The sequence below is a fragment of the Crocuta crocuta genome, unplaced genomic scaffold, assembly GCF_008692635.1.
Source record: "Crocuta crocuta isolate KB4526 unplaced genomic scaffold, BGI_CrCroc_1.0 scaffold317, whole genome shotgun sequence".
Taxonomy (NCBI): domain Eukaryota; kingdom Metazoa; phylum Chordata; class Mammalia; order Carnivora; family Hyaenidae; genus Crocuta; species Crocuta crocuta.
Window position 1 is genome coordinate 2,322,347 of NW_027530984.1, and position 26,878 is coordinate 2,349,224.

At 37.6% G+C, this 26,878-nt stretch overlaps 1 protein-coding gene across 1 annotated transcript in view; it reads right to left on the reverse strand.

Moving 5' to 3' along the window:
• The window catches only part of OTOGL (otogelin like), a 142,010-nt gene extending 130,839 nt beyond the window's left edge, over positions 1–11,171 (reverse strand). The window contains 6 exon segments of the mRNA XM_077770188.1: positions 1,079–1,233; positions 2,785–2,883; positions 4,517–4,583; positions 9,012–9,060; positions 10,014–10,053; positions 11,096–11,171. Of these exon segments, the coding sequence (XP_077626314.1) occupies positions 1,079–1,233; positions 2,785–2,883; positions 4,517–4,583; positions 9,012–9,060; positions 10,014–10,053; positions 11,096–11,171 (486 nt within the window).
• Between the last annotated feature and the right edge of the window lie 15,707 nt (positions 11,172–26,878).

Consider the following 26,878-nt stretch of genomic DNA (forward strand, 5'->3'; position numbering starts at 1 on the left):
GAGAGAGAGAGAGAGAGAGAGAGAGAGCGTGCACGCAGGGGGAAAGGCAAAGACAGAGGGAGACACAGAATCTAAAGCAGACTCCAGGCTCTGAGCTGTCAGCCCAGAACATGACTTGGGCCTTGAACTCACAAACCATGAGATTATGACCTGAGATAAAGTAAGATGCTTAACTGATCCACCCAGATGCCTCTGCAGCTTGAATTTTGAGATATCTCTTAAAAATTGTTCCAAATCGGGGCACCTGGGTGGCTCAGTCATTTAAGCATCTGACTCTTGATTTGGGATCAGGTCTTGAACTCATGGTCATGAGATCAAGGTCCACATTGAGCTCAGCACGGAGTGTGCAGCCTGCTGGGGATTCTCTCTTTCCTTCTCTCTCTGCCCCTCCTCTACCCATACTTGCTTGCACTCTCTCTCTCTCTCTCTCTCTCACTCTCTCACTCTCTCTCTCTCAAAATAAATAAACTTTTAAAAAATAGAATTTTTCTCAATCAAGAGTTCTTCAACTAAGCACTAACTCTCTAGCTCAATCATATAGCATAAATCTACCTAGCAATTAACTGCCTGCCTCCATGCCTCAAGCCTGTGCTTACGTGCTCTGTTTCCTGAATGCCCACTTCTGATTCATACCAATGGGTGCCTCTGAGAAACATTAATCCAGGTGTACATCACACTGGAAGTGTCAGGAAGGAAATGTGTATGAGCAATTTGGTTGGTGCCCAAACCCACTCCCTCTTCAAAACATTCACATAAAATCTGAAGAATAAGAATGTTAACTGGTGTTGATATTATTTGACATCTGTGAGATAGACATTCTGCATTGCCTGTAATTCTCTTCCACATGGATCCAAACCCTTTTTCTCCCAGTCCAAGGCTCCATCTCAATAGAATATACCCAACTTAGCTACATATTTAGTCCATTCCAGTAATAATCAATCTTTCTCCTTCCCTAGTCAGAGCCCTAAGTATGTATGCTGTGACTATTACATATTTCCCATCATATGTCTGGTACTTTAAAAATGCAGATTTTGCCAGAAAAAAATCTTTAAGTTAATTATGCCATAGGATCACATACCCATACAGTGTACCGAGGCTCCAAATTGCCACAGTCCTTTGCAAAAATGTAAGAACAGTTTCCTGGGAAATAATAGTAAATGCCATCAAAGGTTTCAAAGTGGTACTGTCCCCAGGTTTTGCAAATCCCATCTCTGCCATTTCCCATATTTGGCACTGAAAAGAAATAGGATAATATTTAGTAGAAGAAAATAAATTACACCCTGTTTCTGGCAGGATTCAGTTATGGCAGGTGATTCTAATTTTCAATAAAATAAACATTTTCCATTGGCAGTCAGTATCACAGAAAGAAGGAACTAACATAAAATTATGAGTTGCTTTCAAAACTGTTAACTCTCCTGAAGGAAAACATGGTCTCCAAGTTGTTTTGAAGAGAGGATTTATGTTAGAAACTTAATTTTTGCTTCCAAAGGAAGACTCTGGAGGAAGAGAAGAGTAGGGAGAGTGATACACTAAAAGAAGGTAATAGTGATAAACCAAATATAATGGTTCAGAAAAGAAAATGTCCCCTTTGAGTGCCCTAAAAATTTACATGAGCAGCATTAGAGCATTCTAGACTCTGCAACTTTTTAAAAATATATCTTAGTACTGTCCACAAAGAAAAATAACCACTGACAAAAGAAAAATCATGTTTTTATGTCTGAGACCTAGGGATGGGGACCATTAGTCATCTAAATATGCTGGAATTTAGGAATTCATGACCTCAAACTGGCCAAATTTTAAGCAACTATCATCTTAACTTGTACAATTTCATTTTCACCATCCTCATGTCTACCTCCCTTCTTCCTCTTGTGGATAATCCCTTATTCTATCTTCATTTTCTAGACCCTTCCCTCTAGAATAATGTGGAAGTCAATGAGCTTTGTGGAACACTCAGTGCAAAACATTTTAACACACGCTATAGGGAGCATAGAGCTAAGGCACAATCATTGTGCCTTTTCTTTGTGATTTTACCTAAATTTATTAGCCTTGACCAACTTTGGCCTTTTCAGGAAAAAAACTACAAAGTGATTCTTTATTCAGTATTCTCTGACAGTATGCCTGGCTTCTGTTGCATATTTTCATAGAATCTTATACTTTCCTTTATAGCATGTGGTACAAGTATAATTAATGTGGATCCATTGTGCATCAATCCCTTCCTCTAGGCTGTAACCTCCTGGAGGGCAGAAACATGTCTATATTATTCACTCTTGTATCCCCAGTGCCAGGCCTGGGATTTAGTAGCTATTCCATAAATAAATACTCATTAAACAAATTAATATTTATCATTATTGATGTTGGAGCTTATCCTAGACACTGTGCATCAAAAATATTTTTAAAGAACCCTCTGCCTTTGAAGAGCTCTCAAAATTGTTTATATTCTATGTACAGAATGTCCAGTTAATTCAAAGTCAAAAAGAATGAGGGCTCCAAATAACAAATCTGATTTATAAAGCAACAGAGAAATGAATAAGAACATAGTTTAATGGACTAATATAATCTGAAGTGGAAAAAATACTTGAGGAAGTTGTAGAGATTGGTAACAAGGGAAAGTGGACACATCTTTTTTCTTTTACATTGTTTCTAATATATGGGAATGAATTATGGACACTCTAGTTGGTATATAATATGATTGCCCCAAACCTCAGTGGCTGAACACTGATACAGCAAATTATACCTTAAAGTTCCCCTCGATTTATAATTCCCTCAAGTATCCCTGAAACTTACCAATCTGGCACCGTGTCCCAAGTGCCTGAAATATTTGACAGTCACATGTACCAGTCTTAGAACAGAAAGCTCCATTAAGGCATTCATGAGGACAAGAACCTGACAGGCAAAATAAAAAACAATAATAATAAGTTATCTTCTGGCGTGCATCAGTTCTTATAAACATAATATGTCAAGATTTAGCTTGGACTAACTGTAACCATTATGAATTCAAACAGAACCCTGGGCCTCTTGCCTTGATGAGCTAAAGAATTAAGCCTGTCAAGTCTCTATCTAGTTCATTTCATTATGTGTGCTGTGAAACAAGAAAGACAGGATTTCACATCTCAAACTACCCCGGGAGCAAAGGTTAGCTTCCTTCAAGCAATTGAAAGGTCAAGTTCCCATGTAAGGAATCCCTGTCCCAGATGATGAGAACCAGAAATACACAAACTGCAGATGATTCTGTTGACAGAGTTTGGCCCTGGCTGCACGTCCCCGATGGTCTGCATCTCCAGGAACAAGTGTTGTATTAAAGAATAGCGTCCATCATTAGCTCGAGGGATCAGGTGAAGCATTAAAAACCTCAAATGGAAGCTCCCATTTTTGAAGAGAAAAATTAAACACTTCATTCAAAGTGTGTATATTAATTAATCTTCAGGCTCAATCACAAATAATACATTCTTTCTGACTCATACTTAATTTTAACAGGCTATAAACCAAAGTCATGGCTAGCCATCACCAAAAATACTCTTTTTTGTGGAAAGAAAACTCGCCCCAAAGGATTATGCCGAAAAGAGGAAGCAAGAAAATATGAACTACTGAGTATGTTTTTAAAATGCAAAGGAATCACAGTGAACATTTTTCCTCTAAAAAGGAGGACGGGGAGCAATTGGCAAATTTCAAGCAGGAAGAATTTAAGTAACACATCAAGAGAACGAGAAGACATCTGAGTCACTGTAAAGTAGTACTAAAGATTGAGCCTTTCTGGAATATGTTAAGGTCATAGAAGGCAGTTAAAAAACTGTGATGAATTAACCACAATTCTGCCAAAGTCAAGAATAAGAAAACCCTATTGTTCTTCTTACTTTTAAGACCCATCAATTTAAAGTCTTTTCACATTTGAAGACCTACCACTCTCTATATCTTCACTGAGGGAAAACGAGCTGTTTCAATTTTGATAAGAAATACAGGTAAAAAGTTATGTTTTTCACAAATTTAAGTGCAGTTTTTTCCCTATAAATTTTATCTTAAAACACAATCTTACATTTTTACAATAAATAAATATCAAGTAAATATCTAGACAAACAAATGTATTTCCTTCAAAAATTTATTTACGGCCGTTCATTCTCCTGAAAACAAGTATCAAGCCAAAACAGGAATAGTTGCTATTTTAAATAAAAGGAAAAGTTTGAATTAAATTTCAAACTATCATCAGCATTATGCTTCATGGAAATGGGAAATGGATAAGCCAAAATGAAGATATCAAGGAACAAGTAAATGACTCAAAAAGAAATTCGCCGATACCCAGTGAGATCTTTCCTGACCACATATCTAGCAGCTTTGTCTAATTTTTAACGCTGCTAATTTATAAAAATCATTCAAATTTCTACACGAAGTGAACTTAACTATTACTATTATTACCACCTTGGCTCAGTTTCCTCCATGCATTAAATGGCAATAGTTAATTCAATATATTTCTCAAAGGGGTCTTTTAAGAAAGCAAACAGAAAAATGTAGGCATGCCACTGACCTTTTATTTTGCTTTCACCCCAGTTAATACCTTCATGGAAGAAATATCTTGGAGATGTTGCTTCAAACTTTGAAAGAAAGAAACAAGAATTCAAGACAATTAAATTATTTAATTAGAGCCAAACACGCAAACTAGAAACTCTGGGAAATAGTTTACAGATACAGCAATTATATAAAGTGCTGTCTCTCTGTCTTTGCCTTACGGGGGCAAGCTCAGTGAGGCAGAAAGGGCTCCTCAGGTTGTGGTTAGAGGACATGACTTCAAGCTTTGGTTTTGCCTCTTACTTGACTTTGGGAAGTCTTTCTCCTCTCTGAGCTCAGTTCTTCTGCCTCCCTCTCCTCTTTGGAAAAGAGCCTGAGTAGAGTCTAATCTTTGGATTAACTGACTGTTTTGTCTACAGAAGTGGCTCTTCTCTGATATTTCCAAGTCCAGATCGGTCTGGAGAAAATGCAGGGGGGCTGATGGACCAACAGATAGGGACTGCAGAGCCATTTGTGAAGACACCATCCACAGAAACTTCTGCTGTAGCATGTGTGTTACCCTCCGTCTCCAAAGAACTGACACTTTGAAGTTCATAGGCCATTTAAATATATCTGTTTATAGACCTCCAGCGACTTTAGGGTAATGGTTAAGAGAATGAATTATGGAATCAGACAGACCTGAATTAGAGTCTTGGTTTTGCCATTTCATACTCATAGGCAAGTTTCCGAACTTCCTAAAAAAAAGTTTCTTAACCTCTTAGTGTCTTCTTTTACTTGTCTGTAAAATGGGAATAATGGTACCTACTAACTGTGTAGTTATGACAATGAATTAAAATGATGTATGTAAAACTTCCAGCAAAGTGCCTCATACATAGACAATTAGTAGTAAAGAGATTTATATTAATGTAAGCAACCCAGATAAAACCTTAAGATTTGGGGAGGTCATTGTAGCTTACGAGCAAATAATTGTGGGTTACTAAGCCTAATCACTTAAGGGTTTTTATTCAAACTCAATGATAATTTAGTGTATGGTCTGAGGTGATGTCCTTTCCAATAGCATTTCTATGTTCACCAGAAGAGCAAATGCTCCCAAAATTTTCCACACAATTGTCAAATTGAGTGCCAGATGTCACTGGAAAGGGTGACAGGCAAGAAGAAAGTGGGGAGAGGGAATGTGACTTCAGATACAAAGTCCTACCTCAACAGATCCTGGTCCCCTTCCTACATGCAGTTTTATTTTGGCATTTTCTAGTGAAGTACTTGTTCTTTTAATAATCAAACCTACCTCATCCCAGGAAAGAGGACTCCCACACTCTCTCTCACACACACTTCAACACTCCTTTCTAAACTCCTTGAGCCACACTATGCCTCCAATTCCACTGTTTCCTGTTCTCCTTCCTCCCTGGATTTATTGTCACTGCTCAATCTCCCCGTTTTGCCCTTGCCTCTGTCTTCAAACTAAGTTAAATTAACAGCAGTCTAAGACTTTGATTCCCCCCAAGACGCCAACAAGTTTTTATTCTCTCTGCAGCCATAGTGTTTCCATCTGCCCACATCTAGCACAGCCACCAACATTCCTGGGCACCAAAATCTTCCTACTTCAGCTCCAATGAATTATCTCTGATGCTCACTAACACTGTCTACCTGTTTCAACTCTGACTCATACAGGCTTATAATCTTGAACAAATTATTTAAAAAGAATTTTTTAATGTTTACATACCTTTGAGAGAAAGAGAGAGAGACCGCAAATGGAGGCGAGGCAGAGAGAGAGAGGGAAACACAGAATCCGAAACAAGTTCCAGGCTCTGAGCTGTCAGCACAGAGCCTGATGCAGGGCTTGAACCCATAAACTCTGAGATCAGGACCTTAGCCAAACTCAGACTCTTAACTGACTAAGCCACCCAGGTGCCCCATAAATTATTTCTTTACAGTCCTATCTTTATTAGCATTTATTACCTAGACAATAAGCACTGCTATTCATTTTATGCCTCTAGCATGGTCCCTAGTATGTCGTCAAGTAATACCAATTGAACTGAAAACAGGCATAACTCAAAAGGGAATGATCTGCCTCCCAAGCCTGCTTAGAACTATGAGTATAAAAGATTTTGGGGGTGCCTGGGTAGCTCAGTCAGCTGAATGTCTGAGTCTTGATTTCAGCTCAGGAGATGATCTCACTGTTTGTTCTGGCAGCACGGAGCCTGCTTGCGATTCTCTCTCACCCTTTCTCTCTGCTTCTCCCCTGCTTGTGAGTGTATTCTCTCTCTCTCTCTCTCTCTCTCTCAAATAAATAAATAAACATTTAAAAAAAAGATTTTGTTGATGCCCCTCCCCCCGCATCCTCTCAGTCCCACCTGCATCTAGGTTTCTGTGCACATCAAGACCCTTCAGCTTCAAGCACTGGCTTCTTTCGGTCTCTGCCTCAGGGCAGAATCCAAGCAGGACAGCCCTCAACAAGTGACTTTCAGGGGATATAAGGCCCCCCAAAACCACCCTCAACCAATGAGAGACAGGAATCAGCAGGTAAGGATCTCATCCCTTGGAGAAACAATTCTTCAGCACATTCTACACAGAGCCTCCGGGGACCTCTGCCAAGACTGAGCCCCAAAAGCCCTGCCTTTCTAACACTCTAGGAGATTTTCTCTCTTCCTGGTCTCACTTTTCTCTCTCCCTCACTTGTGCACTTTCCAAACAAACTGGCCACCCTAAGTCTCCATCTCAGAGCCTGCTTTCAGGAGAAACATTTTGAAATGTAATGCAAATGGAAAGAAGTCTGGACAGTAGGTGAATACATTCACATAACTGAGGCAAGGTGACAGCCCATCCTTCCTCCTTGCTGAACATCCCCACAGGAGGATGAGAAGCACAGAGAAACAGAATTTTGGTGAGAAATCACTGCAGTGCACAAACACACCACTGACAGAGGTCTGTGTCTACCCTTTCTTGGCTCATTCTTCATCTCCTTGCCAACGTATTTCTGAATCCTTACTTACACAGGTATCTATCCATCTATCCCGCTCTGTCTCCCTAGAGCAGGGGTCGTGAATCAGTGGGCAAGATTTGCCTTATGACAGATGAAATTTCATGCAGTGCATGATTATGACCTCACTGCCCTTCTTCAGCATTTCTTCTTTTAAAACCTGTTCAGACGTTAAGTCATTTTGATGAGTGTTCTCTAGCTGCAGGAAACAAGAGCGACAGGGTCCTGCTCTTCATTCTCTCTAAGTGAGAAACCAAGACAAGGTGAGTGTGCTCCTCACTAACCAGAGGTAACTCCTTTGGAGTAAATTATACCAATTCTAAAAATACCTAAATGGACAATCGTATAACCCTGTCTATAGGCGACTTCATGGGACAACTTTGGGGTCTACTTCACAGATTTTTGAAACTAGTGGGTTTGCCAACATGCAGTTTTTCATAAAATTGGATTTTCTACTGAGTCATGCTGATGTCTTTCTGTGGTTTACATGATCAACTGACAAACATGTAGTTAAATATTTCAGAGAAACATCATTTTAAGCACTTCACATGATACATAAGTACTTAAAATACTCTTTTTAAGAGGGGGGAAAAAGTGTTTCCATTCTAAAGACAATCTTTTGCCTTTCTCAGTACCAAAAAAAAAAAAAAAAAGATTTCTGAATAAGAAATTAGTTCTGTCCTCTAAATTGGCACAGACAGCCTATCAAATCCATCTTTGGTTCTCTTTCATTAATACCATAACATGTAAAAATTCAGGCATTAACCAGAAAATCCTAGCAGAACTGATTGCAATCCAGAACTTGACAAAGGCCTCCTTAAATCTCTAAGCCGTTTGCTATATAAATATTCAAATCACATTACTTTCCCATAAATGCCTTTAAGTTAGGAATCTCTATCTTACCATCCATCTTTTATAGAGAAATATTTTTAAACCACCTATTTGAACATTCCAATCATAGTCTGCAAATATTGTAATTATGTTACCCAACACCCTTTATAGAAGGGACCCAAGCAGAAGGGCCTCCTCAGATGCTACCTGTCCCTCCAAAAATAAAGGTCACCTCCCCAGAGGTGTCTGTCATTGAGATTTGTCAGACAATATAAAAGCTGTCAGGACATCAGGGCACCTCTGATGCCTTTTTGCAAGTACTTAACTCAGATCACATATACCTCTCTCTGCCCCTATTCATTTGTATTTGTTTGATTGTCATCACCCTGCTCTCTTGCTTAATTTTTAAAATGATTAAAAATTTCCAGCACAGAGATGAGATTCAATCTCCCACAGATGCTGTGAGCCTATCAGTAGGTAACTGAGGCAAATAGCAAAAAAGCATTCAACCAAACAAGTAAACGTGAACAAAGCATGAACTTGAGGGCTGTAGAAAAGCACTAGAGAAGTTGCTTTGCCTCTTCTCCTTCCTGTCTTGTTTCTAGCATTTTTCCCCTTCACAAAGGTCTCATTGTTGAAGTGACAGCAGAGTCCCAAAGCAGAATGGATTATTTCTCTGCCTCTCTCCATCTGAAGCATAACCTACCTGTGCTGCTAAAAGAGCTCTTTTCTGTCGATTTTCATTAAACCCGTTTCTGGAAGAAAACAAAAAGAACTTGTATAGTCAAAGGCCCCTAGGCAACCTGAACAAGCCTTTCCCAAGAGAGAGCTGATGTTTTCCTCCTGATTTCCATCACGTTATCAAAGAGGTCTTTCTTGGTTTAACATTTAAAAGGTCCCCCTCCCACTTTGGAGGGGTTAGATTTGGGTGGCGGTGCTGTCTCATTTTACAAAATTCAGGAGTGTCCCCAGATCTCTCCGGTCTCTGATGTAAACTGAATTTTAGGAAGGAACTTGAAGATAGAGAAGTAAACAAAATAGTGTAATATTGTAGCACCAACACACATGATATTTTCTCCACATGACCATAAAACCCGTGAGATGAGTAATTGCCAAGAGCGCATTCACTTTTTCAAGACATAATCCTTACTTCTCTCCCTTCCCATGTCATAAAGCACAGATTAACATTAGTGTGAATAAGTACATCAATCTGTGATTTAGCAAAATCAGATGATGAATAGAATTCTGCTTTTCATCAAGCAGATCAGTTTAGTTCGAAAAGTGATTTTCATTATTTAATGCTAGAACAATTTTATTTTTTATCATTAAAAAATTATTTTACTCTATGTTAAGATATAGCATATATAATCAGCAATGTATGTATATTAAGAATATAAAAGGGGAGATTGTTGAACATAACTTCTTTATAAATCTTTGAAGTGAAAGTAATATCTTCTTAGCATCTACAGTCATTGGAGCTGACCAAAAACTCATCTTATAATTAAAATGAAAGGAAAGACTTTTTCTTCATAAACAGGGAGATGAATGCCTGAGAATTTTTAATTCGTAGAAATGTTTTAAAGGACTACGTCTCGTGCCCTTATTTTGTAAAATATTGATTTTTTTCAAAAGCAGATACATTTATCTGCTGAGCTCTGCTCATTCCCATTACCTTAGGTTTTAGAGGACAGAAAGAACAAGTACTCACTTTGATACTTCCGTTAGGATGGATGATGCACAAATATATCCTGCCAGGGAAAAATATATACATATAAGAATGGGGAAAAAATTATCCAGATATGGTGGTCATAGGTTTTGGTTGTTAACAGATCATTGTAACCTAAATCCTAAAACTTAGACTGAGTTTTGCTGGGAGTTATTTTGCATTTTCTAGAGGATTTTGAGTAGCAAATTCCCTGTGAGTCATCAAAGTCACTGGAGACCCCCATAGAAGGAACAGTGTGCCTAGATTTATAAAGACAATAGAAGAAGCACTAGATTTGGAGTCAAGAGACCCAAATTTTAGTCTTGGTCCTACCACTTAGTAAATGCCAACACACATCAAAAAATGATGGTGTTAGACAAGCTCGTCTTGAAGTCCCCTCCAGCTTTCAATACTCTATGACATTTTCTCCTCGGAATTCCTGTCACTGCAAGGATTGGAAGATCGAGTCCATGACCTCTCTAGTCTTATATTTCAGTAATTTCTCTCACTTCCCCTCCAAGGTCAAAAATATACAGCTCTTTTCAGGATTAAAAACTAACAAGTGACTGTAAATAAATATTTTCTTCATGGAAAATATTCTATAAATATTAATTTATGAATAAAATCGTTATAAAAATAATTGAAAATCAATTTTTAGCCCCAAATGATAAAGTCCTTCTTACAATAACTTTTCACCATTCTTTAGGTTGATGGCATGAAGAAAGTTTAAGTACTCATTTCTCTCTATTTACTATAACATTTTAAATGTTTAAGTTATACCAACAACTATTTTAAATCATCTTTTAGAAAAGAAAAAATTAGAATCAGAATTTCTTCCAGTATAGTTGCTTATGATGATAAAAGCATGATTTTAACATCTGAAGAAGAGACTCAAATAAAAACTAAAGTCCCCAAATTATCTACATTACCAAGAACTTTCAAAAAGACGATCTGGGTATCACTTAGTATATATTCATTCCAATGACTTCAAAGTGCCTTACAGTGTAAGGGAACACTGTTCATATCAGTTGCGAGAGAGACTAAAACACAACAAAGTAAGGTAAAAATTTCGTATAACTTCTTACCTTGTAATGACAACAGTAAATGAAGCAACAGTATACTCCGAGGTATCATTAAATTGAGTTTCCTCACAATGTTCATTTCAGTGGAGCCTTTCTCCCTGAAATGCAACCAAATTGTTGGTCTTTACTATGATGGCATCCTAGAAGTATGCATATGTGTAGAGTGCTCAAATTCTTATAAATATAACTTTGTAATAAAGTAATTAAAAAAGAAATTCCAGTCTTTCACTACATACAGCATCTGAAGCTTTAGAGCTTGCGGGCAACCCTTTGGTTGAGTCCCTCATTAGTGATGCATGGCCGCTGCTTACCTAAGCCCGCCCGTATTAGTTACACCTACCCCGCTTCTGCACATCATACGCCTTTTTGGCCTATATTAGTCTTTTACAACTTCTAAATAAGACAGCAGCATCAAATAAAAACAAAAAGCCTATTGTTACCTCCTGATGCCACAGAAGATAACCATGAGTCCTAATTGTTGATCTATTATCTGTGTTTTATTCACAAAATAATTACCTGTCCTTTGAGGAAAAACAGGGTGAAATAAAATCCTATCAATCGTTTCTAGAATGTCTAGATGGTCTTGTAACACTTTTAATTAGAAATTAAAAATAAACTAAAATTATACATGTTTTCAACTCAAGTCCCATTACAATGTAGTTTAAGTTGACATGTCCATGAGCCACACATCTTTCTGTTAAACATTCTATAACAGAAGTAGAAAATAACACAAAAAGGTGATATTCTAATATCTGACTTTACAAAGAAACTAAAGGCCTGAAGACCCTCCCTTCACACCCCATTTTTCCATCCTCTGTGACAGGTACCCAATTAGACAACAAAAGAGGACTTCTTATTCCAGCAGTAAGCATGCTCTTCTCTGGAAGTGACTGACTGACTATCTAGGTGGGCATCAGAGAACAGCTCTAATATTTCCTAATGAACCTTACAGAGATGATCTAAACCCCATCAATGAGTATCAGTCATGCTAATACAAAGGATGCACATTCCCTATAACAGATCCCATCTACTACCTGAACTATTATCAGACTCATTTACCAGATGGGAACACAGTAGTAAAGAATGTCTGACAACACAGGAACTACCTTTGAGACAGAAAAACACAGCAGTTAGTTCTTAACATCTTGTACTCAGATACCTCTTCTGCCATGAATTTCCAGTCTTCGGTACAGTATTCTTGACATTCTAATATACTGCATGCCCAGTATCTATTATATAAACAGTTTCTTGCCTGTGTCCCAAATTCAACAATCTTTTACCCTTTTTCTAAATGACTTTAATTCCTGGGGCGCCTGGGTGGTTCAGTTGGTCAAGCGTCCAACTTCGGCTCAGGTCTTGATCTCAAGGTCGTGGGTTCGAGCTCTGTGCTGACAGCTAGCTCAGAGCCTGGATCCTGTTTCAGATTCTTTATCTCCCTCTCTCTCTGACCCTCCCCTGGTCACTCTGTCTCTCTCTCTCTCTCTCCCAGAAATAAATAAAACATTTAAAAAACTAAAAAATCAATAAGTGATTTTAATTCCTTTCCATTGCCTACATGACTGCTAATTCCATGAGTAAAGAGATGTTTGCCAAAAATTCATGTTTTTAGCATGAAAACACATTAAATAATTCATTAAAACTATAAGTAGCTATGCAACTATCTACACACACACATACACACACCCTTGTACTTGTACACCCATTTTGAAACTTGATAGATTTAAATAATTTAAGTATAGTATGTGTTTAATAAATACTATAATTATAGTATTATAATTATTTCAACAATTATATAATAATATAGTATTATAATTATTTCAATAAGTACTTATTGAAAGGTTGTTGGTCATTACTCTTAAATTAATTAGACAATGAATTAACATAATTTTAAACAGATAGGCTTAGTTCTTTGTGGTTACATCCTAAATATTTGTCCAAAAATATGTATCTACTCAACCATAATCAAAATTATAAAATATTCTAGATACTAAGATGTGAATTTTAAAAGTTAAGCTTGAAATTTGTTTAGAGAACAATAATTTTTCTCCAGAGAAATGTTTAAATTAAGCAATTTCATTTATGCAGAATTTGACTCTTTCTGGAAAGGGTAGAAATTGCACATAACAAATATGCATTACTAAGTCCCCTCCTTAATGTACAATAGTTTTTCTTGGCTTCATGCCAAGAAACTATTGCTTATTGGTTTCCCATGTAAGTCAATCTAAAATATGAGGAATCTATAAATCATACTTTAGGATTTCTCCCCACTCTATTAATTGACTTTTTTCTTTGAACTTGAAATTTTTCACAAGTGACACACATGTGGGAAAATCTCAAATGGAAACAAAGTTAAATTTCATGATTCAAAAAAATAAACATTTCTATGATACTCATAGGTTTTTCTAAACATTACCAGAACTTGATGAGAAAGGGTTAGTAAACAGCAATGTAAAACCAAGTGAAAAGTATTTATTTCTAATATAAGCCTGGATATTTTATGTTCTTAATTCAAATGCAACAACTCTGAACTTTTCATTTCAGATTTCATATGGTATGTTTAAACTGCTGATTTGAAAACGTCACAACCATTTTAACCGATTAAAGTTGAAAGTTCCAAGGATATATCATTTGACAATTTTATTACCGTTTTTCGTTTTGAACTACATGCACTTAAAAACTATAAATTGTTTTGTCTGGTAAAGAAAATAAAAGCAATTATAACAGAAATTTTCGGGGTGACCATTCTTTTATAGACAGAGGTTTAAGGGGTGCTTTTTTCCTATTCCTCCTCCATCCAGGCTTATAGTAGGTAGGAGATTAGTAAAGCAGAGTGAACAATGGCAAAGAAAACAGTACAAATTCCAAGGTCTTTTTCAACTAACTACATTAGGAACTCATTATGTTAAATGGTAGGCTGCATGAAAATAGGCAAAATAGACTTCCATGAATAGCTACAATAGAACAGAGAGTTTAGATAAAAGATTAGACCCAGAGCCACAAAAAAGGAATTTATGACTGTTGCTACATGTAGTTATTACTGTCAAAATTTAGTTGACAGCTTTTATATTTCATTCTGCTGTGACAAAGGAACTTTGGCAAAAAGTGAGTCAGCTACCGGCTTGTGAAGAGATATTAAGTTCATAAGAAGTCTGAGGAGACTACATAATGCATGGAATACACAATTCCCTTTCTGCTACAAGAGCACTGCACATTTTCCCACATGGAATATGATCTTTAGAAAGTCGACACCTGACAGCCTACTGGCCTCAACATGCCACATTAAAAACAACTGGCAAAAATGGGAAAATGTTGGCCTTATACACCAATAAAAAAATAAAGGGGGGTGTACTTTTAATGAAGTTCATTATCCTTGGGGAAAAGCAATGTCTTTGGTGATTTATAGCACACTCATTTTTCATTCCTTGAGACCAAATCTGAAGCAGATAACGTTTGATTCCCATCATATCATATTCTACCAGTGAAATGCAATTATTCCTCACTTGCTGTACTAAACCTAGCACATTTCAGGTTCAGTGATTTTATCCAGAATTTGTTATCATTGAGCATACAAAAAGAATCCTGTATCTTTGACATGATTTTAACCACTCTGAACTTAACTGCCTTATTATAAGATAGTTTTGCAGTATTCTGTTTAGGCTCTCAGGGGTGTGTTGCTTGGCAATTTCTGGGATGTTTCATATACTTTAATTTACAAATGGCATCTATCTTAGCTTTTTGGAATAAAGACATGATTATGTGTCATAAGCGATATCTGTATTGATCATAATTTCAATTTAAAGCTCACTCCCAGAAGCTAATGTGTTACATTTTATAGGGACATTCATTTTTCAGATTGCTATGATGCCATTGATTTGCCATATCTAACTGATATCTTGAAAGAAATAATGTTTTTACAACTGAAGTTTCTTCTTGTCAATATTTTAATACCAAGTTTAAAAAATAACACTAGCATTTCCTGCACTTCTCTTCATTTTCTAAACTACTATAGCATTTATACCATATAGTATAAGTGCTAAATATAATAATGTAAATTAAATTTATTTCTCAGATGTTCGATTTCAGGTAATGTTTTCAATCATTTTAGATATTCTTATTTTAGAGTTGTTTACTGATAATGTTATTTGAATTTCTCAGGCAGGGGAGGGATATAACCCTGTTGTTTGTTGCATTTTCTTCACCTGCTTAGGGTGAATTACCTCATGGGTTTTGTAATTTTGAATTTTAGGCCTATGTTTGTAGAGTGTTTTCTATGTGAATCTTCTACTCCAGAGCTGAGAATGTGCCTCTCTAAAAAAGATTTTGCATCTGTGTCTGTCAGTTGCTCCAAGAAATTTCAGTTAATCTCAGTTTGAAGATTTCTAGACTACAGAGTATAAATTCAAATCCCAAACCCAAAGTAAGGGATGGCCAAAGTCTAGTTTCGGCCTTGTTTTTGGCCTCTGGTGATATCTCTTACATTCTTGTGAACTCATCAACCACTTAAATTCATGACTATCTTATTTTATTCAGCATATTCAAGTATTTCATAGTTAGCAAATATTTAAATTATTTAATTGCCATATTGCCAAAAACAGAACCACCAACTACTAAAAATCATATGGTTTTGTAAGTGACTGATTTATATACTTACCACTTACTTTCCCAGCTGAATTACAAACATGTGATGTGGAATGATCTATGATTCACAGGTAAATATGTATCTAATTCAATTCTACTAATTCTTTCCAAGTTATTCAAAACAAACAAATGTAAGTTTATAAAGAAAGTACCTCAAAACATCTCATACTTGGATCAAATTATTTAAAATATAAAAGAAAACCTGTCAAATCTTTAAATGTCATAGTTGGATGACTTCATATGACTTCCAGATTCCAACTTCGACACCTGGCAACCTGATGTGTGAAAATTACTGCAACGGCCACTAGAGAGTCAAACATCAGCTTATCACCTTCCACCTTCCACAAATTGGCAACGTTGGTACAGAAAGCTGCCTTTGGAGACATAGCATCATTGCGGTTTTCAGCATAGCTCAGATCAGTATGAAAACAGAACTTACAAGAAACCAAGCCATTTATTATTATTTGAGAGTCACACAAAGGTCGGATAATCTCAAAAAGAAATGTTCCCCCCGCTCCACCCCTTACCTTGACATGCCCTCTTCCCTGGCTCTCAGCCTGAATTAGAGTCTTACTGAGTTACATTGCAAAATTGTTATCATTACCTCCCAAAAGTTGCAATAAAAACAAAATCTTCTCTTGGAGGGTTTTCTTGAGTCTTCTCTTTTAACAACAGAGGTTTATCAGCTTTACCATAGCATACAGTGATGGTTCTCAGACTTTGATGGGTGTAAAAATCACCTAGGGAGTGTATTGGAAACAGATTTTGAAACCTACCTCCACTACATTCCATGTTTTCTGATCCATGAGTCTAAGTGGATTAGGCTTCTGAATTGTAATAGAGAACCTAGATTTGGGGAAATTACATGCCAAACTAGTTCATTCTAATAGGAAAGAGGAATGCAAGTAAATTATAAATATGGGAGCACTGACAGACCCCACTGGAGGGGAAAGCTGTAGAGACTAGAAGAATTAAGTGGAGGTTGGAGGCCAGCATTACTACCTACTAGTGAACAGCTTCTTGTTTGGGAAAATAAAGTAGTGATTTTATTTAATTTGCTCACTCTTTCCATGCTCTTTATGCAGAAAGTCTCCTCCCAGAGGCACTCCTCCCTTGACTCTCACTGTGATTTGTAGAATAGCCCCACAAAGACATACATGTCCTAATACCCAGAACCTGTGAATTTTGCCTTAGATGGCAAAAGAGACCTAAAGATATAATTAAGTCAATGATTCCCTTAACTTAAATTCTTGTGAACCCAATGTAATCACAAAAATCCTTATCAGTGAAAGCAGGAGTCAGAAGGATCAGAGTGAAAGATTCAAAGATGGAAGAAGCAGCCGCAAGCCAAGGATTTCAGGGATTTTCTAGAAGCTAGAAAATGCATTGGAATGGATTTTCCCAGAGTCTCCAGAAAAAATTCAGTCTTGCCAACATCTTGATTCTAACCCATGAAACTCATTTCAGACCTCTGATCTCCAGAACTAGAAGATAAAAAATTTCTGTTTTAAGCCACTAAATTTGTGGTAATTTCTTATAGCAACAATGGGAACCTAATACACTCACATTCTCTAGTCACCAGGGATAGACACCTGACATTAAGTAAAATAATGTATAATTGTCCTACAACTGATCCAAATCTCTTTCTCAGGTATTCAAATATAAATCACAGAGATAAAAGTCACATGTAGTTATAAAGCTGTGGGCCTTGGAGCTTTGTGGTCACACAGAATTAGAGGGTAGCTCTTTTTTTGTCACGTGCATACAGTTAAATAAGCAAGGGAAGCTATTCTGCAAAGAGAAGTATGAAGAATGGAGCAGATGTTTAGAGGGAAGCGAAGAAGTACATGAGGGAGAAGATACTTCACCATATTCTGGTTTCCATGATCACATCTACCCAAGAGCTTTCTTTTCAGTTGAGTTAATTTGGTTACAGTTTCATTCCCTGACATGCACTGATTCATGGCCGATATAGAGGAACTAAGAAAAAGGAGGTTGAGTGTGATGGTTGATTTTTATGTGTCACCTTGACAGGACCACAGGGTGCCTAAATATTTGGTTAAATATTATTCTGAGTGTGTTGGTGAAGGTGTTTCTGAATGATGTTAACATTTGAATTGGTAGACTGAGTAAGCAGATTGCCTTCCCAATGTGGGCAGGTCTCACCCAATCCACTGAAGAACTGAAAGAACAAAAAAAAAAAAAAAAAAAAAAAAAAGAAAGAAACACCNAAAAAAAGAGCAAGGAAGAATATCCTGTCTGTGCCTAACTGTCTTAGGGGATAGCTGGGTCATCTATTTTTTTTTAATATTTTTATTGTTTATTGTTGAGAGAGAGAAAGACAGAGTGTGTGCAGAGGAGAGGCAGAGAGAGAGGGAGACACAGAAGTGAAGCAGGCTCCAGGCTCTGAGCTGTCAGCACAGAGCCCGACGCGGGGCTCGAACCCACAAGCTGTGAGATCATGACCTGAGCTGAAGTCAGACACTCAACCAACTGAGCCACCCAGGCGTCCTGAGCTGGGACATCTATCTCTTCCTGCCTTCAGACTCACTCAGATTTGGACAAGAACCAAACTATAGGTTCTCCTGGATCTCCAGTAGATCTGGGGGACAATGGCTTTCTGTTAAGGGATACGATAAATTGGATGGGGGTTACTATTCCAAGGTTGCCAAATAATCTGCTTAGACCTATGAAAAAACTGGAGAACTGATATATACATACAAAAAGATGTTAAATTATTATCCCAAGGAAACCTTCTTGAAAAGTTTTAGATAAAAGGAAAGATGAAAGATATGAGTAAGGACCCCAAGAAAAATAGAGCTGAGGCATTGTGAAATAGTCCCATTACCACTAAGCATTGTTCTGAGTCTAGCTCATTATTCTGCTGTCCAAGAGCCAGATCCAGAAGAATCTGTAAGAATGACTTCAATGACAGGGAAACTGTGACAAGATTGGAAATTTGGGAGACAGACCTTTTTTGACACTGAGGGTTCTAGGAATGAAGACTTTCATCTAAGAATTCTCTGGTGGTATGTGGACAACAGCAGGCAGAACATGTTGGATAGATTAGATTATTGTTCTCAATTCCTTGTTCATATTATATGTCTTCCCTTTTTTATATGCTTTTTGCAATACATTCCCCTGAAGTAGAAAAAAGTATATTTCCCCTCCATGTTGATGGTTAAATTGGTCATGTGACTTTCTCTGCCCAACTTAAGTAAAGCCTATAAATGTGCTTCAGGGTTTTGGATTGTTTTCTTGCACTTCTGCTATCTACCAGAAGAAGAATATGTCCTGAGTAGCTGCTAGTCCAGGAAGAATGAGGAAACATGTGGAATCCAGACTAAAACAGACCCTCAAAGAGCTGACTCCCATGGGCCAGAAATTAATGCATGGTATGCCATTGAGATTTGGGGTTGTTAGTTATATTAAACATTATTGTAGCATCAACCTGACTCATTTAGAAGATCCAGTAGGCTTAGAACTCCAGCAGGTGGGGCAGTTAGGAGTGGTGATGTGAGCTTGCTCTGGCTAGCACTCGGGAAGGTTTTCTCTTCAGGGTGGCCTTTCACCAGGCCCAGAAGAAAATACATAGGTTCACTGTCCTTCACAGGTTATGCCCAATGACTACTACTTCTGGGAAAACAGATGGGAGAAGGCATAGGACTGTAGCATCTCTGTAGACAGAGGAGGACCCACCCTTTTCTGGTAAAGCAAAGTTAACTTCTGCTCATCTTCTAGATTAAGTTTAACATCACCCCTCCTGTGAAGCCCTTCTCCAACTTCAAGATGCTCAGCCTTTTCTGTGATGGATCATCCGTACCACTGTCATTGCTCACAGCACAATGTGTCGTATGTATATTTCCTTATGGTCTATCTCACCTGCTATGGATTTTTGAGGGCATGGGACTCATCTTAATCTCTTCCTTTCTTCATTATCTAAAAAATATTCATTAGTTGAATAAATGAATGTGTTTCTCTGCTATAAGGCCCTTGTAGGGGTAGAGTTTTCAAAGCTCTTCTCTTTTGCTTATTTAATGCACAGCCACATCCAGTGGACCAGATAAATGCCTCCAGGTGGATGGATTCAAGCCTTATCTCCACTGGTCAAGCTAACATATCTGAGTTTGTAAAGTCAGTGAGCCCAGGGTTCAAAGAGACTCAGAAGAGGGCTCTCAGTCATTGACGAATACCTGTTCCTTTGAATTCTGAATAATGTTGAATTCTCCAACAGTTTTGAAGATGAGAAGAAGGAAGACTACACAGAACAATGGATAAATCGCAGGATGTATTTTTGTGGAGAAAGGCAAACCATTAAATATCTCTTCCCCACCTTTTCTTGTTTCCCAGGAGCCATATTTATTTGTGGAAACATAAAACTAAAGCAGAGCACTGGTTTGCCTCTCAGGAAATTGCATTACCACTCTCAACTACTATTTGGCACTTGTTATTAAACTAATTTATACTGCTATTTATGAGTATGCCTATCACCTCTACTAGAATAGGTGATTGAGAGCTACAAGCCTATATGCCCACACAAGCCCTCATGCAGTGTTTGATATAAACTTATGCTTAATAAATGTCATTAGTAGCAATGGCAATTGATTGTAATGATCATCTCTCTTTCTTGATATGTTCACAGAGCTTGGTGGACACGATTAGAGGATGGGATGGTGTGGGATGGGAAATGAGGTTAGGAAGAGAGGCAAAGCCCAGATCATGGAAAGCCTTATATTCTATGTTAAATATGACAGACTTGCTCCCAGAGGCAGTTGAGATCTGTTAGAAATTCTAGTGGACATTTTTTTAAAAAGCTCTTTGATAGCAGTATGCTACATGAAGTTGAATTCAACATTTCAGAAGCCAACATCTGGCTTACTTCTTTGAATTTAGCTGCTTTCATCTTCACACATTATCTCACCAAAAAACCCTCCTTTTCATATAGATAACAAGACAGAAACCCCTCAAAGCAGGCAGAGGGGAAAAAGGTAAGAGATAGTAAAAACTATATATAGTTATTCATAAGTTATTATAAGCTTATAAATTCCAGAATACTTACTTGGGGTAAAAACATTACATTAAATGGTATAAAGATTAAACTTATAAAACATATACAAATCATCTCTTAAGCTAATTTAATGGGTGATATAAGCGTAGGCAGAGGAAACAGAGATGTGAATACAATAGCCTCCTTCCTTAAAGATTACAATCCAGTGAGGTCAATAACATTAAAAATAATTATAAAATTAAGTATTTGAGTGTAACTGTGGTGTGTGTCCTTGAAGAAAGTAGAAAGTGCCCTGGGAGAGTCTTGTAGAAAAGAGGAGGGTCAGGAGGAACTTCTAGGAGAAGCTTACTTTGAAATTGAGAATCAGAGTCAGCAGGAGAGAACCAAGATTTAGGCAAACAGAGAAAACAGCTTTTTCAGATGCCTGAAGAAGGAAGGAGCCTGGTAGGTTTGAAGAAATACAGGCTTAGTGCAGCTGGAGTAGGGTGAGCGAGGGAGGGAAGTGTGCAAAGCTGGGGTGTGGGAGCAGCAAACGGGCGTCATTCAAATGCTTTGGGCCATTGTCAGAATTTTGCACCTCACCCCAAGAAGAATAGAATCTAGGGGAGAGTTTGAAGCAAAGGAGTAGCATAAACAGGAATGTGTGTCTGTGTGTGTGTGTATGTGTGTATGTGTGTGTGTATACACATATATGTATATACACAGAAGTAGTTACCGAAGATACAAGCACAAGAGGCTGCTCTAAATAAACCAGTTCTTGACCAATAGAAGAGCTTCCTCTCAAGAAGCTTCTAACCCAGAGGGTGAGACAAATTAAGCACATGTAATGTGGATACTGTTTCAAATATAACTAATATGTTTTTCTTTTTTGTGATTTCATGTGTATGACTTTCTCCCAAGTAGAATGAGACATCCATCTACCTTGGAGATTCAGGTTATTTCATCCAGAAAACAAAGAGAAGAAAAGGAAAATATAATATTCAGCTTTGAACATACAAAATGGGATTTTTCTTTTCTGCAGAAAGACGATTAATTTCAAAGTCAGGCTCTTCCAAGAAGGAAGAAGATTTTCGATACTATTTATCCCCCTTCTTATATACTAAGAGGTAGGACTGAGGGACTGGATCTTGGAAATCTGTGTGATGGAGTTCTCAGTGAGGTAAGAAGACGAAGGATTTAGTCAAACCCCATAACCCACAGCCAGATGGAATGTGGAAAGGAAGAATCAGAGGTAGGAAAGAAGATGGTTCTGCCAAGGGCGTGCTAAAGGAAGAAGCAAAGTATGGAGAAGCAAAGGGAAGACCTGAGTTTGGCTCTCCGGGGTGTCCCTCAGATGCCACCTGACAGATGAGACGACGCGCCTCCACAAGAATGCTGTGGAAGGCACATGAGAGTATGATTTCAGAGCCTCTGATTTCAGAGGGCCATGCTCTTCAGAAAGAACCACCTTGGTGGCAGAAAGTCTGCAAGCTGGACTTTGTGGCCTGGGACTCACAGACAGACCTCAGAAACTCCCACAAAGCCAGTGAGAGCTGAAGTTGGAATCATCAGAAAAGACAACCAGAACAAAGCAGATGTTATAGCAGTTTCCATGAGCAGCTGTAAACATCAGCAGACCACTAGGGTTAAGACACTAGGGATGTGACAGCAGAAGTGGCCAGCCTTGGGGCACCTGGGTGGCTTAGTCGGTTAAGCGTCCGACTTNAGAAGGAGCCAGCCTTAGGAGAAGCCAGACCAGCCGCTGGCTACAGGGACACACACTCCTCCAGAAAACACTATTGGGAAAGCCAGTCTCCCAAAGACAGACAAAGAGAAGTGAACTACACCCCACCCCCACACCTAGATGCTAGGGAAGGAATGTACTGGAATTCTGAAGGACATTTACCTAAGTCTTCCAAACAGAGCAGTGGATGGTGGTTATAAGATCAACTACAGTAAAAAAAAAAAAAAAACACCAAGGAACCTAATTATTCATTGTACGTATGAATGAGGTGTTAGTAAACAGCAGGCCCCACCACATTTATAAAAAACAATAATATTATGTCAACAATGAGACATGCCCCATAAGGTGTGAAACTGAAAAGCTGTATGATTCTAAAAGACAGAACTGCGGTAGTGTCTGGGAACTGTATTTACCACATGCTGCGAAAGACCAGAAGGGAGAAAATAAGCAATGAGTAAGGTGAGAGGGGCTGCAGTTCAATATGATCTCAACTGACTCAAGCTAAGTAATCTGCAAGCTTAGTAAGTGGCTTTCACGAGCCAGTAGGAGTGGCCCCAGCACACCACTCTCTTATGACCCACTTGAAAAGCCATGATAGGGCACTGTCTATATCAAACTCTAATTTGAGCAGCTCCCAAAGCTGGTGAGTTTTTACTTGCCCTTCTGCCTGATTAACACCCATTATGACCTTCACTAAAAAAAAGTTACATTAACAAGTCAATTATTAGGTTGAATTCAATCACATAAATTTCATTCTCCTAACCACCTATTTTCTTTTTATTTAAGCTAGCTTATTGCCAGGACTGATTTCCCTTTAACCTGAGTTTGTATTTTATAAGGTAATTTTTCTTCAGTTGCCGTATGAAGTTTCCAATAACAAGGCCCTTGTTGCAATCACAGAAAAGCCCTCTGTTGGCTCACTTTTGAAAACCAGTGTGCCTGCTTTCAGGCTTCAGAGCATTCCTTTCCCCTGCTTTGCCAAGCTGAGCTCAACTGCAAATTCTGCCTTAAAATGTCGTTAAGATAAGAATGGCCTAACTGCTTCTCGGAGATTTCATTGTTAAAACATGAAACTTGTCAGCTTATAAATCATATCATACTGCATTATTCCAAGATTAGTTGTAATAGCCTAAAGAGACTTTTATAAACATCAGACTCCTTTTTAAAAATTATATTCTGAGATACAGAAAGGGGGATAGTGTCTACTTGCTGGGTACATGAAATAGAATTACATTATAAAGAAAAATGAGGCTTTTGTAACACATTTTCTAAATAGCAGGGTTAAGTCAGAAGCTTTTGAGAAGGATTTGAATGGGGGAAAATAATTTTAAATGACTTATTATTTCACTGTTATTTTAGTCTGACTCACATATTTCTATGCTTTGCTGCTTTTACTACTCTCCCAGCTTAGAAGACTTTTTTCCCCTTACTTCTAAGAGGAAAACAAACAACAGTTTTTTATTCATTTTTTTAAAAAATGTTTTGAGAGAGAGAGAAAGAGTTAGTGAGTGTGGGGAAGAATGAGAAGGGGAGAAAAAGAGAGAGAGAGAATCTTGACAAGCCCAAAGTGGGGCTCAAATTCATGAACTATGAGATCATGACCTGCGCCAAAGTTGGATGCTTAACTGAGCCACCAGGTACCCTTCATTTAAAAACTTTTTAAGATTAAAAAAAAAACTGAGCAAAATAAACCAGCATTACTTTTTATCATCAGAAAAAATAAACATGAATGTTATACTAAAATATAATTTTAGAGTACTCTCTGGTATAATATCATCTAAGGGAAAACTTTTTACTTAGACAACAAATATTTATTACAGTAATGTTGTCACCTTATTCTTACTAGAATTCAAAATTTATCATCGCTCACTTTTGTCATAGTTTACGTTTCCTATATGAATCAGTTTTAAATTACTTCTGGTGACTTAAAGTGACTCTGTTGGGTGATTTAAATTTCTAATAAGAAGGTCTTGCTTGATGTTGGGTAGTTGGTAGTTGCTTGAGTCAAGGCTCTTTAGTTGCAAGTATCAGAGACCAACTCTGGCCAACTTAAGCAAGAGGAGAATTATTATAAGGTTAGTAGAGATCTCACAGAACTAATAGGAAGACTGAAGAATCATGCTTAGATTTTGCAATATATGCATGTATGAAATCATTCCGTTTTACCCCTTAACCTTACACAATGTTAGGTGTCACTTGTATCTCAATAGTAAAGCTGGGGGGGAAATCATCCTTAGTACAATGAATATTAGGTTATCATTTAAGAAAAATGAATTCCAGAGGCACTTGGATGGCTCAGTCAGTTAAGCATATGACTTCAGCTCAGGTCATGATCTCATGATTTGTGAGTTCGAGCTCCGCATCTGGCTCTATGCTGAGCGCTCTAAGCCAGGGGCTTGCTTCAAATTCAGTGTCTCCCTCTCTCTCTGTCCCTCCCCCCTCTCTCCCTCTTTCAAAAATAAAATAAACATGAAAAAATTAAAGAAAAATGAATTCCAACGGTTTCATATTCCTGACAAAAACTCCATTTAAGATCTGAGGTCCCTTGAGTGACTGGTTGGGTCATATGCCTCACCTTTGACTATAGAAAAAGAGTTTCATGAAATAGCTCAACTTTCATTACTAGTTTTCCAAGAGTCCCTACAGTTGGGGGAATGTAATTCCCAAAAGAAAATTAGTGTCATGAGAAAGAGAGAATAGATGCTAGACAGCTAAAAAAATTTTTTAAATAATTTTTTTAAATGAAACAACAAAGCTTCACTAAACTGCTTCATCAATTTTTTCAGGGCCATAAACCTCCATTAATACAAAAGAAAGACAGCTACTTCTCTGGGTCTCATTTTCTTCTTTTGTAAAATGAAAAGAGTGTATTAAAAGACTTCAAACTGTATTTTCCATTCACGATGACTAACTAGGCAGACACTGAAGCTACATTTGGAAATGCTTCCATCTAGACAAAGGGACCTTTCCTAACCTTTGTGGTCCTCAGTCCTCACCATCCCTCCATCTCAGTTCTACTTAAGTCTTCAGAAGACATCTGGGGCTTTTCGGGCTCTTGCACATGCCAGAAGTCTCCAGAACTCAATGGATCTCACTTGGAGAACTTGAAAATCAAATATATTTTACTTCAGCACAGATGAAGATAAGTCATGCTGTCTGAAACACATTTGCTCCATTAAAGAGTGGATGTTCAGGGTAATTCATGCCAAAGCTAAGAGTAAGTTTCTTTCATTTATTTTCTATTTAAAATGAAGTTCTGAAGTTCCTTTCACAAAAATAAGACTTATTTATTTTCACAAAGACAAGGCTTGGTGCTCCATCTAGAGGACATTTTGTATTTTCCAGATTAAGGGAGTTGGAGACTAATCCACTCAATTTGCTGTGATATTTCTACCAACAATTTTCTAAAACTCAACTAGTATGTTTTTTAAAACTTTTGGAATAAACCCATACTGTGTATTAGCGAAGAAGACATATTCCTATCTCCCAGTTTCAACTGATTGTTGAAGTAATAACTTTCTTATTCATGAAATATCTGGATACATACTAAAAATTTACTGTGCTTACTATTGGAAGTATCATGGCTTAAAAATTTTTAGTATGATTCCTAACAACCACTTACTAGTTTTTTAATAATTTGCATAATGTATCAGAAGCTTTTCTTTTTAATTTGACAGATAAAAATTTAAAATAATACAGCAAACAAAAATATATCTTTCTCATTTAGAATCACACAGCATTTTTATTCAAAAAGACCTGCCTGTTGAGAGAACATGCTATTTTTATGTTTAGTAACAAGAGTTGCAGTTGGGTAAGGATTCACAAAATTTTGGAGAAACTTTCTTTTTATGTGAAATCCAGGACCTTGATAGTGAAAACAAGGTTTCCAGAGCGGAAATTCACTTTTAACTAAAAGGAACATGTATATAGCCTCTATTTTCCCATAAAACTCTGTGAGAAAGTAAGGTTTTATGGTAAAGCAAAGAAGAATGGACTAGGAAAAAGAATCTGGGAGGGAATTTGGGGGCGGAGGAGTGACTGGCTTATCTTGGACTGCAGCCATCTCCGTCAGGACAGGGTAGCCAACCATAGCTTGACAAGCAGAATGGAGCCCTCACATTACTGAACTGATTGTGTCGGAGGTTAAAAACAAAACAAAACAAAACAAAAAAGCAACTGCACACCAAGTTCTGTGAGAACGGAAACAATCATCAAGAAAGTTTTGCTCTGGGGTCTGACTTGCCATCCTGGTCTCCTCAAAAATTTACCGTATGTCCTGAGGGTATCCATGAGAGACAAAATAACGTATCGGAAACTTCCAAGATACATAAGCCACGGAAGTAGATTTTCCCCATAGAAGGAAAGAGTCGGGGTGGCAGGGTGTTAGTCTCAATACCTCTCTCACAATTTGCTACAT